General features: G+C 38.5%; 2 protein-coding genes across 2 annotated transcripts in view; one reads left to right on the forward strand and one right to left on the reverse strand.

Annotated features, from left to right (window-relative positions):
• UBE2R2 (ubiquitin conjugating enzyme E2 R2) overlaps window positions 1-18,776 on the forward strand; it is a 103,599-nt gene that overhangs the window by 21,893 nt on the left and 62,930 nt on the right. The window lies entirely within an intron of this gene.
• On the reverse strand, window positions 317-1,253 carry LOC128051996 (protein lifeguard 4-like). The gene has a single exon (XM_052644464.1). It carries the CDS (start codon window positions 1,186-1,188, stop codon window positions 472-474), a length of 717 nt encoding a protein of 238 aa, XP_052500424.1. The 5' UTR covers window positions 1,189-1,253; the 3' UTR covers window positions 317-471.

The raw sequence follows: 18,776 nt of genomic DNA on the forward strand, positions 1-18,776 counted from the left end.
ACCTTGACCTCACACTTCCAACCTCCAAAACTTTAGAAAATAAATTTCTGTTTAATCCATGCAATCGGTGGTACTTTGTTATGAATGAATAGCAAATGAATGCTGTCAGGAATTTGCTAAAGTTATATTGGTCACTGGTATACTGCTATAATTTTTAAATGAAACCTGTACTTTAAAAACTAAGAACATTAACTTTTATGTCAAAATACCTGACTTAAGCACACTTTTAATTTTTAATGCATCATACTGTAATGAAATGTAATTAACATTTTAATATAATTTTATTGTAATACTGAATAATTCCCTGTAATTTATCTTTCATACTTTTTCCTTTCTAAATAAGATTAAAATCTAGTCAAAGGAGATTTATACTTTATAATACACAGCATACAAATAAGATCTTAAAAGTATTTAACAATTATATCTCAAACTTTATTACTTAATGAATCAGTTTCTATATACTGCTTTCAATCACTTTTTATTAACTGCTTCCAAAACCCGTAACAGGTGCAAGAAGAGATTGATGATATCCAAGTAGAGGTTGATGGCAGCTAATACATACTCTTCAGGTGACAGCCTCTGCATCAGTGAGTGTGTGTCATAGATGATGAATCCGCAGAAAAGAAGGGCTCCCCCAGCAGCCAAGACCAACTCCACTGTCTCACTGTAAAAAAACAACCTCAAGATTCCTGACAAACACAAAATCCACAAACCAGCAAACAGTCCTGCTCCAAATTTGCTGAAATCTCTCTTAGACTGTAAAGTATATACAGTCAAACCAAGAAATACTGCACAAGTCAGTATGAAAGCTTGCAGGACAACATACACATCATAGAAGGTAACAACGAAGGCCACAGTCAGAGATTCCAACAGTGTAAATCCAAAAAGCAGGTATAGGTTAAGGGGATGCTTATGTCTGTTTACAGTCAAGGCTAAAATCAAACCCAAGGATCCAAGGGTCAACACCAAAATTAAGGCAGGACTTCCATGCACAAATGTCCGTATAGAATCAAAGTATAAAAAAATCGCCGATGTCACAGTAGTTAAGAGAACTTGCAGAGAAAGGATGCTGTAGACTTTTCTTAGAAAGGCCATTCGGATGTGCACGCTGGCGGAGGCCACGCAGCTGCCATAGTTGAAGTCGTCCTCGATGGAGGAGCAGGGGTAGCGGGGGTCAAGGTCCGCCATGTCCGCACAGCAACCCCCCCCCAAGCCCCCCGCGGAGCTAAGTTAACGACGCCACCACAACGGCCTCCAGGCCACTTCGAGAACATTTATTTTAAAGTTTGTTGTTTTTATTGGTAGTTTCATCATCAAAGATTTATTGAGCACTTACTCTGTGTCAGGCACTTTTGTTGATGCTGAGGATACAGTGAATCAAAACCAAAAATTTACTACTTCATGGGAGAGACAGGCAATGAACAAAAAAGTATGTGACATCTTAGAAGTGGTAAGTTCTCTAGTGAAAAAAAGGGTGAAGTGGCGAGGGAGAGTCTGAAGTTGGGAAGAGGTTATAAAAAAATCTTTGTGTGTCACATTTTAGACCTCTCTGAAGAAAGATGAAGGTGACTTGGAGTAAAATCATAAGGATGGGATGGAGCTAACCATGAGGATCCATGGAAGAGCATCTTACTGGAGAGCTAAAGAGTGTTATTCTTTAGTGTATGTGTTCCTGGGGTTAATCAAGTAGAAGGCAGTGAGTAAAAGTTGATTTTTTTTTTTCTGTTGCAAAGGTTTGTGGTAAGATCTTTTAAAGTGCTGTTCATTGTAGCTAATTTGTTGGTTGTTTTTTTTTATGGGTTATGATTTTAGAGTCTGCAAGCAACTTTAGTATAGCTTCAAGGTTGCCACTGGAAAAAAACTAATATTATTTCTCATTGGAGTAAAGAGAGTAGGCATTATGTATTTTAGTGATCCTTTGAGTTTTGTGCTAAATCTCATTCTTTTGTTTATTTAGGTTTGGTTTCCTTAGGTCTTTGTTGCTGTGGGAAGGCTTTCTCTAGTTGCAGCAGGCAGGGGCTACTCTTCCTTGTGGTGCTTCAGCTTCTCATCACGGTGGCTTCTCTTGTTGGGGAGCACAAGCTCTATGCATATGGGCTTCAACAGTTGTGGTCCACAGTCTTAGTTGGTCCGTGGCATGTGGGATCTTCCCAGACCAGAGATTGAACCCGTTCCCTTGGCAGATGGATTCTTATCCACTGTACCACCAGGAAAGTCCTAAATCTCATTCTTAATGTTGAAGAACAGAGAGGCAGTATAGGATAGTGGTTAAAAATGTGAGCTCTGGAGTTGGAGAGCTAGGTTCCACTTCAGGGTCTATGATTATGATATTGGGCAGATTATTTATCCTGTTTGTCTTTGTTTCATCTGTAAAATGGAGGAAAGTGTGGCATCTACTCTGTTAAGGATACTGTGAGAATTAAATGCTGTATGTTAGTACATGTAGAAGTACATAGAATGTGCCCGCTGTATAAAAAGCACCCAGTGTTACCTGCTACTAGTGTTAGCTACACTGTTTTGAATGTTACTTTTCACTTTATAAGTTAATATATGTGCAAGGTAAAAATATTATAATCTAGAGGTTTTTCTTTCTATTTATTTTAAAAGTTGTGGTAAAGTATACATAACATGAAATTTTTCAGTTTTGACCATTTAACAAAAGTGTGTAGTTCATTGCTTAATACCATTGATTTTTGTGTTTTATTTATAAACACTATTTTTTGGCTGCATCACATGATTTATAGGATCTTAATTCATTGACCAGGGATCGACTTGGGCCCTTGGCAGTGAATATGTAGAGTCTTAACTATTGTACCACCAGGGAATTGCCACTAGTTTTTGCTTTTTAAATTTTATTCATTATATATGATAGCTCCCCATGGAAGATAAGGATTTCATTATTTTCCCTCCACGTCCTTCTTTCTCCCTCCAGCATACATGTACATACTTTGATACATACATGCACATAGATATCTCCAGTCTCCCAGTAAAGTTATGTCATAATTACATGATTTTCAGTGCTTACCATCTTAAGGTATAATTATATATTTTTAATTTCTCATGTAATATTTTGTTTTCCATGTAGTTAATTTTTTTCTCCTTAGTTTTCTACTTACTACTAAGAACTTTTAATAATAGCTTCGTTGCAATATAATTCACATTATCATATAATTCACCAATTTGTATAATTTAGTGGTTTTAATATATTTAGACTTGTGTAGCCATTATTATCGGAGAAGGCAGTGGCACCCCACTCCAGTACTCTTGCTTGGAAAATCCCATGGACGGAGGAGCCTGGTAGGCTGCAGTCCATGGGGTCGCGAAGAGTCAGGCACAACTGAGCAACTTCACTTTCACTTTTCACTTTGCTGCATTGGAGGAGGAAATGGCAACCCGCTGCAGTGTACTTGCCTGGAGAATCCCAGGGATGGGGGAGCCTGGTGGGCTACCGTCTATGGGATTGCACAGAGTCGGACATGACTGAAGCGACTTAGCGGCAGCAGCCATTATTATAGTCATTTTTAAAATACATATTTTTATCTATATTCTAAAAATGATTATCCAAGAAAATCTCTTATCTATTAGCAGTCACATTCCATTTCCCCTCACCCTCTTCTAACTTAAGCAGTCATCAGTCTTCTGTCTGTATAGATATGTCTATTCTGAACATTTCATGTAAATGGAATTATCCAGTATATAATATGTGATCTTTTGAGAGTGACTTCTTTCACTTAGCATAATTTTTCAAGGTTTATCCATGTTGTATCAGTATTTCATTCCTTTTTATTGCTGAATAATATTGCATTATATAGACATGGCACATTTTGTTTATCCATTCATATGTCGATGAACATTTGGATTGTTTCCACCTTTTGACTGTTATGAATAATGTTTCTGTGACTGTGTACAAGTTTTGTGTGGACTTAAATTCATTTCTCTTGGATGTATACCTAGGAGTCAGATTACTAGATCATATGGTAACTATGTTTTACCTTTTGGAGCATTGCCAGACTGTCTTTCAAAGTGACTGCATCATTTTACCTTCCCTTGAGTCTCCTGGAGAACTCTGAACTTCATTCTGCATGGTTGCTTTTTCTATACCTAGTTCACAGCTGTTACCTGAGATCACCCTCTTGACAATTGTTCTGGGTACTTTATGGAGGCTCCTTCTACCTGTGTTGGAGTGCTTTCCTTTATCTTCTGTCTTCTTTGGTTGATTCTCTTGTTTTGGTTTATCATATCCTTGAGTAGATTTTTGAGGAAATATGTATAGCAGGTAAGTTTTTTTTGAACTCCTCTAACTTTACACTTATATTGCTTGACAGGGTAAAGAATTCTAGATTGAGAATCACATAGCTTTAGAATTTTGAAGCCATTATTTTCTTGGTTCTAGAAGTGCTGTTTGAAATTCAAAGCCATTCTAAGTCCTGTCTGTTGTATGTAAACTGTTTTCTTTGTGTTTCCAGTGTTCTGAAATTTCAGAATGTACTATAGGTACATGAAGTCTAGAAACTCATGTTCTTCAGAGTTGGACATTTTTCTTGAATTATTTAAATGATATTTTCTACTATTAATTTTTGCTATTCTCTTTTGGAAGCACCAATTATCTGGATATTGGATTGCCTGGCTTACTTTTTTAATTTAAAAAGTCTTTTTCTCTGTTTTTTTCAGTTTCTTTTTGTTTTTACTACTTTTTATCTCATCTTCATCTTTCATCCCTTCTATGGAACTTTTTATGTTTTGTCTGATTTTTTTGAGTAAAATTTACATGCAGCAAAATGCGCCAATTTCAAGTGTGTGATTTGATTAGTTTTCAAAAACATATATACCCCATTTAGCCACTAGGCGTCAGCAATACATGAACCGTAAACTTCCAGATGTTCAAGCTGGCTTTAGAAAAGGCAGAGGAACCAGAGATCAAATTGCCAACATCCGCTGGATCATTGAAAAAGCAAGAGAGTGCCAGAAAAACATCTATTTCTGCTTTATTGACTATGCCAAAGCCTTTGACTGTGTGGATCACAATAAACTGTGGAAGATTCTGAAAGAGATGGGAATACCAGACCACCTGACCTGCCTCTTGAGAAACCTGTATGCAGCTCAGGAAGCAACAGTTAGAACTGGACATGGAACAACAGATTGGTTCCAATAGGAAAAGGAGTACGTCAAGGCTGCATATTGTCATCCTGCTTATTTAACTTAAACGCAGAGTACATCATGAGAAACACTGGGCTGGAAGAAGCACAAGCTGGAATCAAGATTGCCGGGAGAAATATCAATAACCTCAGATATGCAGATGACACCACCCTTACAGCAGAAAGTGAAGAGGAACTAAAAAGCCTCTTGATGAAAGTGAAAGAGGAGAGTGAAAAAGTTGGCTTAAAGCTCAACATTCAGAAAATGAAGATCATGGCATCTGGTCCCATCACTTCATGGGAAATAGATGGGGAAACAGTGTCAGACTTTGTGTTTTTGGGCTCCAAAATCACTGCAGATGGTGATTGCAGCCATGAAATTAAAAGACACTTACTCCTTGGAAGGAAAGTTATGACCAACCTAGATAGCATATTGAAAAGCAGAGACATTACTTTGCCAACAAAGGTCCGTCTAGCCAAGGCTATGGTTTTTCCAGTGGTCATGTATGGATGTGAGAGTTGGACTGTGAAGAAAGCTGAGCGCTGAAGAATTGATGCTTTTGAACTATGGTGTTGGAGAAGACTCTTGAGAGTCCCTTGGACTGCAGGGAGGTTCAACCAGTCCATCCTAAAGGAGCTCAGTCCTGGGTGTTCATTGGAAGGACTGATGCTGAAGCTGAAACTCCAATACTTTGGCCACCTCCTGCGACGAGTTGACTCACTGGAAAAGACCCTGATGGTGGGAGGGATTGGGGGCAGGAGGAAAAGGGGCCGGCAGAGATGGCTGGATGGCATCACTGACTTGATGGACATGGGTTTGGGTGGACTCCGGCAGTTGGTGATGGACAGGGAGGCCTGGCGTGCTGTGATTCATGTGGTCGCAAAGAGCCGGACACAACTCAGCGACTGAACTGAACTAAACTGATAGTACACTTATAAAACGTTCCACTATTCCAGAAAGTTCCCTTCTTTTCCAGTCATTTTTCCCAAGACATCCTAGACAACCACTGTTCTTTTCTGTCACCATTGCCCTTAATTTTTCCTGTTCCAGAGCTTTTTACAAATGAAATCATATGGTATGTATTCTTGGGTTTAGCTACTTTTTGCTCAACATAGTGTTTTTGAGATTCACATATGTACATGTATGTTCCTTTTGATGAGTGGTACTCCACTTTTATTACATCAATTTGTTTGTCCATTTCTCTTCTAGATACTTGAGTTGCTTGCAATTCTTGGCTGTTCTGAATAGAGCAGTTATTATGAACATTCATGTTAAGGTCTTTTAGTGAGCGTTTATTTATTTCTCTTGGGTAAATGCTTAGGAGTAGAATTTGTTGTGTACATTTTAATTTCTAAGAGCTGTCTTGATATCTGATTTTTAAAAATAACATTAGAAAATAAAAACATTCTGGTTTTGAGTTGAGTCATGGTTGCAGTGTCTCCTCTAACTCTCTGAGGACACTGTGTGTGTGTGTGTGTGTGTGTGTGTGTGTGTGTGTGTGTGTTTGTAAAATGCATCTGTGTGTGTGTGTGTGTAAAATGCATCTGTGTGTGTGTGTGTGTGTAAAATGTAATGTATCGGCTTCCCAGGTAGTTCAGTGGTAAAAAATCTGCCTGCCAGTGTAGGAGATGCAGGAAATCTGGATTCAGTCCCTGGATTGGGAAGATCTTTTGGAGTAGGAAATGGCAAATCGGTCCAATATTCTTGCCTGGAATATTCCACGGACAGAGGAGCCTCAAAGGCTCCATTGGATTGCAAAGGCTCAACATGACTGAGCATGCACACAATGTAGTATATAATATGTATATTTTAAAAGTTTGCTTTCTCTTGTAGGCTGTTTTCTTCCAAGTTCTTATTTGTTTTTGATAGGTATATTTTGTGTTAAATACTTTGACCAAATGTCTTGTAATCTCTGGGTATCTGCTTAGTAGTTTTCAATTGAGACATAACATGTACAGTAAAAGGTATAATATATGTGTGTGTGTATGTATGTATATCTTAAGTGTACAGCTTAATGAACTTTCACTGTATACTCTCTCATATATTCACTGCCTAGAACAATAGAGAGAACATTTTTAGTTTCCCAGAAAGCATTGTTGTACCACTTTCAACTTAGTACCTTCATTCTCCTATAGCCAGTAATTGTTCTGATGATTTACATCACTGTGATTTAGCCTTGCCTGTTTTTCAACTTGATGTAAGTGAAATTGTTCTTTTTTTTTTTTTCCTTCTTTACTTGTTTGTTTAATTGTGCAGCTGGTAAAGAATCTGCTGCAGTGTGGGAGACCTGGGTACAGTCCCTGGGTTGGGAAGATCCCCTGGAGAAGGGAAAGGCTACCCACTGCAGTATTCTGGCCTGGAGAATTCCATGGACAGAGGAGTCTGGCAGGCTACAGTCCATGGGGTCGCAAAGAGTCGGACACAGCTGAGTGACTTTCACTTTCATTTTCAGTGGTTACCTTGGATCAGAAATTTTCAGTCTTAGCACATTTGGGGCCAGGTGATTTTTTGTTTTGGGGTGGAGAGGGCTGTGCTGTGTATTATAGGGTGTTTAGCAGCATCCCTGGTCACAATCCACTAGCACAATCCACTAGCATTCCCCAATCTCCCAGTTTTGATGACCAAAAATGTCTTCAGATAGTACCAACTGTCCTCCTGGGGCCAAAAATACCCTCTGGTTAAGAACCATGGCCCTAGATATTTCAGTCTGCCTTGTTAATTTATTACAGTTTAAGTTAATGCTTTTTAAAGAATACAAGAAACCGTGTAACAATTTAACTCCATCCCACCCCTGCCTCTCGCCTTTTGTGCTATCAATGCTGTTGTATATTTTAGTTTCACATGTTTTATAAACCTCTAAGGCAATAGTATTGTTGTTTTACATAGTTTATAATTTTAACCTTTGTATTGTAAAGTAAACAGAAAATCTCACTCACACACAAACTTATTTTAAAATAAATAAAGCAGACATCCTTGTAACCACACCACCTAGGTCAAGAAGTAGAACTTTTTGTAGATGGACATAGAAATTGTCATACTGAGTGAAGTAGGTCAGACAGTTGAGGAGAATCGTATGACATCCCTTATATGTGTGGAATCTAAAAGAAATGATACAGGACTTCTCCAGTGGTTAAGAATCTGCCTGCTGATGCAGGGAGACACAGGTTTGATCCTAGACCTGGAACAATTTCCACATGCTGAGGGGCAGTTAAGCTCCGGTGCTACAGTTACTGAGCCGGTGTGTTTAGAGCCTGTGCTCTGCAACAAGAGAAGCCACCTTGGTGAGAAACCTGTACACCAGAACTAGAGAGTAGCCCTCACTTGCTTGCAACTAGAAAAAGCCTCATGCAGCAACAAAGACCCAGCACAGGCAAAAATAATTAATAAGATAGAAATGATATAAATGAATTTATTTACAAAACAGAAATAGACTCACAAACTTAGAGAAAAAACTTATGGTTGCCAGGGAAAGATGGGAGGAAGGGATAGTTAGGGAGTTTGGGATTGACGTATGTACACTGCTGTATTTAAAATGGATAACCAACAAGGGCCTATTGTATAGCACAGAGAACACTACTCAATGTTATGTGGTGGCCTGGATGGTAGGGGAGTTTGGGGAAGAATGAATACATGTATGTTATGGCTGAATCTTTTTGCTGTCCACCTGAAACTGTTACAGCATTGTTAATCAGCTATCAGTTCAGTTCAGTTGCTCAGTCATATCCGATTCTTTGTGACCTCGTGGACTGCAGCATGTCAGGCTTCCCTGTCCATCACTAATTCCTGGAGATTCCTCAAACTCATGTCCATCAAGTTGGTGATGCCATCCAACCATCTCATCCTCTGTTGTCCCCTTCTCCTCCTCCTTTCAGTCTTTGCCAGCATCAGGGTCTTGGACAGTGAGTCAGGTCCTTGCATCGGGTGGCCAAATTATTGGAGCTTCAGCTTTAGCATCAGTCCTACCAATGAATATTCAGGGTTGCTTTCCTTTGGGATTGATTGGTTGGATCTCCTTGCAGTCCAAGGGACTCTTCAAGAGTCTTCTTCAACACCACAGTTCAAAAGCATCAATTCTTCAGCATTCAGCTTTATTTATAGTCCACCTCTCATATCCATACATGACTACTGGAAAAACCATAGCTTTGACTAGTTGGACCTTCGTCGACAGTGGGTCTCTGCTTTTTAATATGCTGTCTAGATTTGTCATAGCTTTTCTTCCAAGGAGCAAGCGTCTTTTAATTTCATGACTGCAGTCACCATCTGCAGTAATTTTGGAACCCCCCCCCCCCCCCCCCCGCAAATAAAGTCTGTCGCTTTTGCCATTGTTTCCCCATCTATTTGCCATGAAGTGATGAGACTGGATGCCATGATCTTAGTTTTCTTAATGTTGAGTTTTTTTTTTTTTTTTTAATGTTGAGTTTTAAGCCAACTTTTTCACTCTGCTCTTTCACTTTCATCAAGAGGCTCTTTAGTTCTTCTTTGCTTTCTGCCATAAGGGTGGTGTCATCTGTGTATCTGAGGTTATTGATACTTCTCCTGGCAATCTTGATTCCAGCTTATGCTTCATCTAGCCCGGCATTTCACATGATGTACTCTACATAGAAGTTAAATAAGCAAGGTGACAATATACAGCCTTGATGTATACTCCCTTCCTGATTTGGCCTTGTCTGGTTCTAACTGTTGCTTCCTGACCTGCATACAGATTTCTCAAGAGGCAGGTAAGGTGGTCTGGCATTCACATCTCTTGAAGAATTTTCCACAGTTTGTTGTGATCCACACAGTCAAAGGCTTTGGCCTAGTCAATAAAGCAGAAGTAGATGTTTTTCTGGAACTCTCTTGCTTTTTCAATGATCCAACGGATGTTGGCAATTTGATCTCTGGTTCTTCTGCCTTTTCCAAATTCAGCTTGAACATCTGGAAGTTCAAGGTTCACACACTGCTGAAGCCTGGCTTGGAGAATTTTGAGCATTACTTTGCTAGTGTGTGAGATGAGTGCAATTGTGCGGTAGTTTGAGCTTTCTTTGGCAGTGCTCTTCTTTGGGATTGGAATTAAAACTGACCTTTTCCAGTCCTGTGGCCACTGCTGAGTTTTCCAAATTCGCTAGCATATTGAGTGCAGCACTTTAACAGCATCGTCTTTTAGGATTTGAAATAGCTCTATTGGAATTCCATCACCTCCACTAGCTTTGTTCATAGTGATGCTTCTGAAGGTCCACTTGACTTCGTATTCCAGGGTGTCTGGCTCTACGTGGGTGATTATACCATCGTGGTTATCTGGGTCACGAAGATCTTTTTTGTATAGTTCTTCTATGTATTCTTGCCACCTCTTCTTAATATCTTCTGCTTCTGTTAGGTCCAGACCATTTCTGTCCTTTATCAAGCCCATCTTTGCATGAAATGTTCCCTTAGTATCTCTAATTTTCTTGAAGAGATCTCTAGTCTTTCCCATTCTGTTGTTTTCCTTTATTTCTTTGCACTGATCACTGAGGAAGGCTTTCTTCTCTCCTTGCTATTCTTTGGAACTCTGCATTCAAATGGGTATATCTTTCCTTTTCTCCTTTGCCTTTAGCTTCTCTTCTTTTTCAGCTATTTGTAATCCGCTATACTCGAATACAAAATTAAAAAGTTAACCCCTTTCAGTTATAACTCCCTCCCTCCCTGCTCCCATAGTTACGGTTCTAACTCTTACAGTAATTCATTTCCTTTTCTTTCTAAGTTTTATCACAAGTGTGCATTCCTAGACACTGTAATGTTACTCAGTTTTTAAAATTTGATTTCTTATAAATCCCTTTTAGTGTACAATTTACCTCTCTGTCCTTTTCTTTTCCTTAGTTTTTTTGTTGAAGAACTCTTGCCAAAATTTGAATTTTACTGACTACTTATCTACTACAGTTGATCCTTATACAACATAGATTTGAACTGTGTGGGTCACTCATTTGTGGGTTTTTTCCAATAGATATGTACTAGAGTATTACCCAATCCACTGTTTGAATTCATGGATGCAAAATGACATATGTGGAGAGCTAACTGTAAAGTTGTATGCAAATTTTCAGCCGCATGTAGAGTCGGTACCGTAACCCGAATGTTGTTCAACTGTAGTTACTCTGAAGTAGAGGTTATATAGGAAAGGTAGGATAGATGCTTGATTCTTTGGTTTTATTACTTTTCAGGATAGCAAAATAGTTCTTATTAATTCTCCTTTTAAGAGAAAGTTGTGTGGGTTTTTTTTTTGTTTTTGTTTTTTTTTGCTGTGCCGTAGCTTGTGGAATCTTAGTTCCTCAACCAAGGATTGAATCCGGGCCCTTGGCAGTGGAAGTGTGAAGTCCTTAACCACTGGACCACTAGGGAATTCTTGAATTTTGTAAGCTATTTTTTTAAATATCAGTGTGAATTCAGGGATTTAGACATATTTGATGGTTTTTAATCAATGTCAGTTATTATTATTTATGCTAAAATTGTCATATCTTTGGTCAGTTGGAGCCTGAAGTTCGTTTCTAAATAACTGGATCCACTCAGGTAGTCTTTGTAGCATCCTTGTTATGTTATGACCAAGTGTTCTAGGCTTATCTTTTATATTTATAGCTCCAAAGTTGTAACCAACTAGTTTCTCCAAGTCCTGGTTTTAGTGGGAAATGGTGTTTGAGGATGTAATCTGGGTATTGAGTATGCTCATTGCTGTGAGTTACTGTGTCTTGGACAGAGTTAAGGGTGATACAGGTACATCTGTATATCTGTATATACATACCTGCACTCATAAAAGGTTTTAAAAATTTACTCTCTTCTATGCTACATCTATAGCTCTTTTTTTCCATAACAAAAATTCTGGTTCTCAAGGATATAGGGGATAATGAATTAGACTTTTAATCATTATTGATTAGTCACTTGTTTTATTCCACACTATACAATAGTCTCAGAATAGCAATACTAATGTTACCATTTCCAATATGATCACTGAGAACAGTTAAAAAAATATTTTGCACATGTTATCCTCATTTTCTTCTCATTTTGTATCCGTACTATTATCAGATTATATTGCCATTACATAGTATATGGTGGGTTTCCCTTGTGGCTCAGTTGATAAAGAATCTGCCTACAGTGCAGGAGACCTGGGTTTGATTGCTGGATTGGGTAGATCCCCTGGAGAAGGAGAGGCTGCCCACTCCAGTGTTCTTGCCTGGAGAATCTGTGGACAGAGGAGCCTGACAGGCTACAGTCCATGGGGTCACAACAGTCAGACATGACTTAGCAACTAAACCACCACCACCACCACTGTATAGTAGTCACCCCTTTTCTGTGAGGGATATGTTCTAAGACCTTTAGTGGATGCCTGAAAATGTGGATAGTACTGAACCCTATGTATAGTTGTTGTTCGGTTGTTCAGTCATGTCCAACTCTTTGTGACCCCGTGGACTGCAGCACGCCAGGCCTCCCTGTCCTTCACCATCTACCAGAGTTTGCTCAAACTCTTGTCCATTGAATTGGTGATGCCTTCCAACCATCTCAACCTCTGTTGGCCTCTTCTCCTGCTCTCAGTCTTTGCCAGCATCAGGGTCTTCTCCAGTGAGTGGCCTCATCATATACATAAAGTAAAGTTTAATTTATAAATTAGGCACAGTAAGAGAACATCTGAATTGCCAGCATCATTACTCTTGTGCTTTGGGGCCATTGTTTAGTAAAGTAAGGATTACTTGAATACAAGCCCTGTGGTACTGTGACAGTTGATCCTCATAACCCAGACAGCTACTAAGTGACTAACAGGTGGGTAGCATGTACAGCTGGAAAAGGCGGTGGCACCCCACTCCAGTATTCTTGCCTGGAAAATCCCACTGACAGAGAAGCCTGGTAGGCTGCAGTCCATAGCATCGCTAAGAGTTGGATACAACTGAGCGACTTCACTTTCACTTTTCACTTTCATGCATTGGAGAAGGAAATGGCAACCCACTCCAGTGTTCTTGCCTGGAGAATCCCAGGGATTGGGGAGCCTGGTCAGCTTCCGTTTATGGGGTCACCCACAGTCAGACACAACTGAAGTGACTTAGCAGCATGTACAGCATGGATACACTGGACAAAGAGATTATTCATATTTAAGGCAAGATGGAGAGGATGGTGTGAGAGTTCATCATACTACTCAGAACAACAATTGAATTGCTTATTTCTGGAATTTTCCTTGTAATGTGTTTGGACTCCTTGCCCTCAGGAAAGTAAATCTGTGGATAAGGGGCCACTACTGTACTCTTTTAACCTTCATTTATTTTTAGCAAGTAATTAATATATAGTTTAGGGAAACTAGCTAGTTCAGAGATTGACATACTTTTTCTGTAAAAAGTTAGAGCAGATATTTTGGGCTTCGTGGGCCAAAATGCAAACTCAAAGATACTGTTTAGTTATATAATGAGAAATTTCTATAAATCTTTATTGAAAAGTTTTAAAATACAAGTAATTGAATATAGTTTTTTTTAAATACAGGTTTGCTAATGAGAAGAATGGAATTAATTTGGGAGGGTTAGATAATACTTCACTTAGTTTGGGTTCAGTTGTTACTCATTATCATTAAACTTGATTGTAAATGTTCATCTGTGTTGATCTCTAATGAGGTTTCCTCTTTGAAATGTCTTTTCAGAGATTGGTGCTACCAAAAACAGGTATCAGTCCACCAGAATATGATTTTAATTGGGATATTGATTACTAGGAAGTCATTTGTGAAATTCTGTTAGATTTCTCCTCTTGATATTTGTCTTTTAGCATGTTGTTACAATGCAGATTAATCACTTTCAATCGAAGGGTTTCACCTTCAGTTGAAGGTCCAATCACTTCAGATTGCACGGTTGAATGAATTTAAGAATATGTAAATTTCTCTTATACTTTGCTCAGAGTTTAGAAACACTACTGAAACTATCCTTTGAGCTCAGAAAATGTATGTGTTGCAAATTTTTAGGAATGGTGACCTCACTTGTTTTAAACTTTGACTGTTTAGGAAGTGAATAAAGCACTATTCACTTAACATTAAAAACGTTCAACATTACAGGTGTTTCCAACCGGCTTTAGTTGTCATCAGAATATTTTAAGCTTTACTACTGTGTAAGTTTTGCATATAAGTGGTATTTTACCTTATAATTTTATTAAGATACATTATCATGTTTGTAAGCAAAAATTCCAAAGCCATTTTAGTGTTTTGTAATAATGATTGAGGCTAGCTCTTTTCCTTTAGAAAAAATTTGTGCTCATACCCGCATTATCAACATGATCTGTGTAGTGGCAAGTCAGGATATTTGGCTTCTGTTTTGGAACAGAAGATGGCTAAATCCATGAAAGCAAATGAAATATATATCTTTTGGCACTATTGATAAATAAGACATGATTAATTCAAATATTTTCCACAAAGTACCTGCTGATGAACAACTATAAGCTTGCAAGACAACTATAAGCTTACATATTTTACATTTTCACAGGTTTTGTTAATTTGTCCAATAAGCCCTTTTCTGTTCTATACATATTTTTTGCCACCATCACTTGTAATATTCTTCAGCAGATTCTGCTTCAGGTTATACTAACTTGGTGTTTTCTCAAGTTTGAAAATACTATTTCGTGTTGTGGTTTGACGTAGACCTTAGAGGCTAATTCTGTAGTCACTTCGAACTCTGTATTGACTGCTCAAACAACTGGGCAGCGATCAGTAACATCTTTGACTCCTCTAGAGTCAAGGAAACCCGGTGAAAACCATTTGTCTTGTTTTTTAATTGAATTTTTTTTAATTAAAAAATTTTTTTGGCCATACCAAGCAGCATGTGGGATCTTACTTGCACCAAGGAGCAAATCTGCACCCCTTGCATTGGAAGTGGGGAGTCTTAACCACTGGATCACCAGGAACATTCCCTTTGTTGACTGTTGATGTTGTTTCCAATAATCTCAACTTGGTTGAACGACCATTCTCACCAAAAAGCTCAGTCTTTTTTTTTTCCCCCGGTATTCATTTATTTGGCTATACAAGGTCTTAGTTGTGGCATGTAGGATCTAGTTCCTGACCAGGGATTGAATCCCGGCCCCCTACATTGGGAGCACCGAGTCCTAGCCAGTGGACCACCAGGGAAGGCCCAAAGCTAATAAACAAGTTTATTTTCTCTGGATGCATTTCTTTGACTACTGTGTAATCCAACACTTTGACTACTTTCTGTGTAATCAAGCACAATTTAATTAACTTATGAATAGTAAATGGGGTTTTTTGCTAGGCTGACCAATGAGCCGCTCACTCACCTACTTTATTTGCAGTTGCATATTTTGTTTTATGAAAAAATTCCACTACAGTATAAATTTTCTAATTTTTCTGACTGTAGCTTTCCTGTCAGTTTGGGAGTTGTTGTGGTGAGTGCCATCTAGTAATATCTATGTATATTGTATTCTTTAGCATAGTATAGTGTTATTGCATAGTAAAGACAAGGCTATGCCATTTAATTTGATGACAAAACACACTCCACTGTGGCTTAATGTGTGGCATTTGAAGTGCACTTTTCTTATTTTGACATGATGGCTTATGTACTCATAAATAAAATTGTCATGGTGCAGCAGCATTTGTGACAATCAAAATGCTGTTGGATATATCTGTATCACTGCAGCTTCTAGTGTACCATGACGCAGCAGTATGAAGCAGTAAGGGCACTGCACATAGTCTCTGTTGCAACTGCTCATTTTACCATTACAGCATTAAAGCAGCCACAGACAAGTCATAAATGAACATGACTGTTCCAATAAAATTTTATCTTACAGATACTGAAATTTGAACTTCATATATATCTATATATTGTTTATTTATTTATTTGGCTGTGTCAGGTCTTAGTTTCAGGTCTTGGTTGCTTGGCAGCATGTGGGATCTTAGTTCCCCAACCAGGGATCAAACTCTTGTCCCCCTGAATTGTAGGGCAGATTTTTAACCACTGGACCACCAGGGAAGTAACTGAATTTTATATATTTTTTCATGTGTCACGAATGTTCTTTCGTATTTATGGATTTCCCTTTCCAGTTTTTCATTTTTCATTCCTTCCTGCAGTGGTACTTTTGTCTAAGATATTTTCTTCAGTCTACAGAATCTTTAATAAATTTTGTGCAGCACCCTCTCAGATTTTGTTTGCCTGAAAGCATCTACTTTTTGAAAGTCTTTTTGGCTAGGTGTAGATTTCTAAATTGGCTTTTTTTTTTTTTCATTGTGTCTTTCCTTTCTGCACCTCCAAGTTGTCATTCCACTGTTTTCTGACTTGATTTCTTTTTTCTAGCATTATTGAGTTATAATGGACATGTCAGTCAGTCAGTTCAGTCGCTCAGTCGTGTCCGACTCTTTGCAACCCCATGAATCGCAGCACTCCAGGCCTCCCTGTCCATCACCAACTCCCGGAGTTCACTCAAACTCACACCCATGGAGTCGGTGATGCCATTCAGCCTTCTCATCCTCTGTCGTCCCCTTCTCCTCCTGCCCCCAATCCCTCCCAGCATCAGAGTCTTTTCCAATAAGTCAACTCTTCACATGAGGTGGCCAAAGTACTGGAATTTCAGCTTTAGCATCATTCCTTCCAAAGAACACCCAGGGCTGATCTCCTTCAGAAGGGACTGGTTGGATCTCCCTGCGCTCCAAGGGACTCTCAAGAGTCTTCAACACCACAGTTCAAAAGCATCAATTCTTCGGTGCTCAGCTTTCTTCACAGTCCAACTCTCACATCCATACATGACCCCTGGAAAAACCATAACCTTGACTAGACGGACCTTTGGACATGTAACCTTGTGTAAATTTAAGGTATATGGTATGATAATTTTGATATGTGTATTGCAAACTGATTATCATAATAAAGTTTGTTAACATCCTTCATCTCACATAATAACCATATTGTGGTAAGATTTAAAATTTGCTTTCTTAGTAATTTTCGAGTATACAATACATTGCTGTTAACTGTAATCACTGTGCTGTACATTAGGTCCCCGTTTGTATTCCTCTTGTAACTGGAAGTTCATACCCTTTCACCACATCTCTTCTTTTCTCCCATCCTACTTCCCCTCACTGCCAGTCCCTGGCAACCACCAGTCTACGCTCTAGTTTCTGTGACGTTTAGATTCCATATATAAGTGAGATCATACAGTATTTGTGGTTCTCTAACTTATTTCACTTAGCATTATGGTCTTAGGGTTCATCCATACTGTCCCAGGTGGCAGGATTCCCCCCCGCCCCTTTTTTTAAATGGCTGAGTTATATTCCACTGTGTGTACTTAAACACACACTCTCTCTTCCTTATTTTCTTTTGACCAGTCAGCCATCAGTACTGTTACTGCTTACTGTTCGGTAGCTAATTTGTGTCCTGTTCTTTGTGACCCCATGGACTGCAGCATACCAGGCTTCCCTGTCCTTCACCATCTCCCAGAGTTTGCTCAAACTTAAGTACATTGAGTGGTGATGCTATCCAAGTATCTAATCCTCTTTCATCCCCTTCTCCTCTTACCCTCAATCTTTGCCAGCATCAGAGTCTTTTCCAGTGAATCGACTCTTCACATCAGATGGCCAGCGTGTTGGAGCTTGGGCTTCAGCATCAGTCCTTCCAATGAATATTGAAGGTTGATTTCCTTTAGGATTGACTAGTTTGAGCTCCTTGCTGATAGTTAGGGACTTTGGGAATGTCATGTACACACTGCTGTATTTAAAATGGATAACCAGTGTTCATGTCTTCTTAGTGCCTTGATACCTTGTGCCTATTTATCACTTGATAATACTCCATTGCTTGGATGTATCAAAATTTGCTCATCCATCACCTATTGATAGACATCTTGGTTGCTTCCAAGTTTTGGCAGTTATGAATAAGGTTGTTATATAAATATTCATGTATAGGTTTTTATGTGGACATAAGTTTTGAACTGATTTGGGTTTTAAATACCAAGGAGCACAATTGCTGGATTATATGGGAAGAGTATGTTTAATTTTGTAAGAGACTGCCAACTGTCTTTCAGAGTGGCTGTATCATTTTGCATTCCCACCAGCAATAAATAAGAGTTCTGTTTGCACTATATCCTCATCAGCATTTGGTGTCTGTCCTTGTTTTTTATCTAATAGATATGTAGTGAAATCTCATTGTTTTAATTTGAAATTTCTGTGATGTGGAATGTTGAAAATATTTTCATATGCTTATTTGCCATCTGTATATGCTCCTTAGTTGAGATATCTGTTCCTTAGTGAGATGTCTGTTCAGATATTTTGCCCATTTTTAAATTAAGGTTATTTTCTTTATATTTTTGACAAGTCTTTTATCAGATGTATCTTACACAAATATTTTCTCTACTCTGTGGCTTGTCTTTTCATTTTCTTGGCAGTGTCTTCCATAGAAGATGTGTTTAATTTTAACAAAGTCCACCTGATCAATTCTTTTGTGCTTTTGGCATTGTATCTGAAAAGTTATCAGCAAATCCAAGGTCATTTGAAATTTTTCCTACGTTACATTCTAGGAGTTTTGTGATCTTATGTTTTATTTTAGATCTGTGATACATTTTGAGTTAATTTTTGTGAAGGGTGTAAGGCCTGTGTCTAGATTCCTTTTTCTGCACAGTTAATTTGCAGCACCCTTTTTTACACTTAATGCATACTTTCCATATTGTTAAAGAGTATCCTCTTTTTT

This window comes from Budorcas taxicolor, chromosome 8 (assembly GCF_023091745.1).
Source record: "Budorcas taxicolor isolate Tak-1 chromosome 8, Takin1.1, whole genome shotgun sequence".
Taxonomy (NCBI): Eukaryota; Metazoa; Chordata; class Mammalia; order Artiodactyla; family Bovidae; genus Budorcas; species Budorcas taxicolor.

Coding starts and splice junctions, on each gene's coding strand:
- LOC128051996 (XM_052644464.1), bottom strand. CDS start 1,188: ATGGCGGACCTTGACCCCCGCTACCCCTGCTCCTCCATCGAGGACGAC.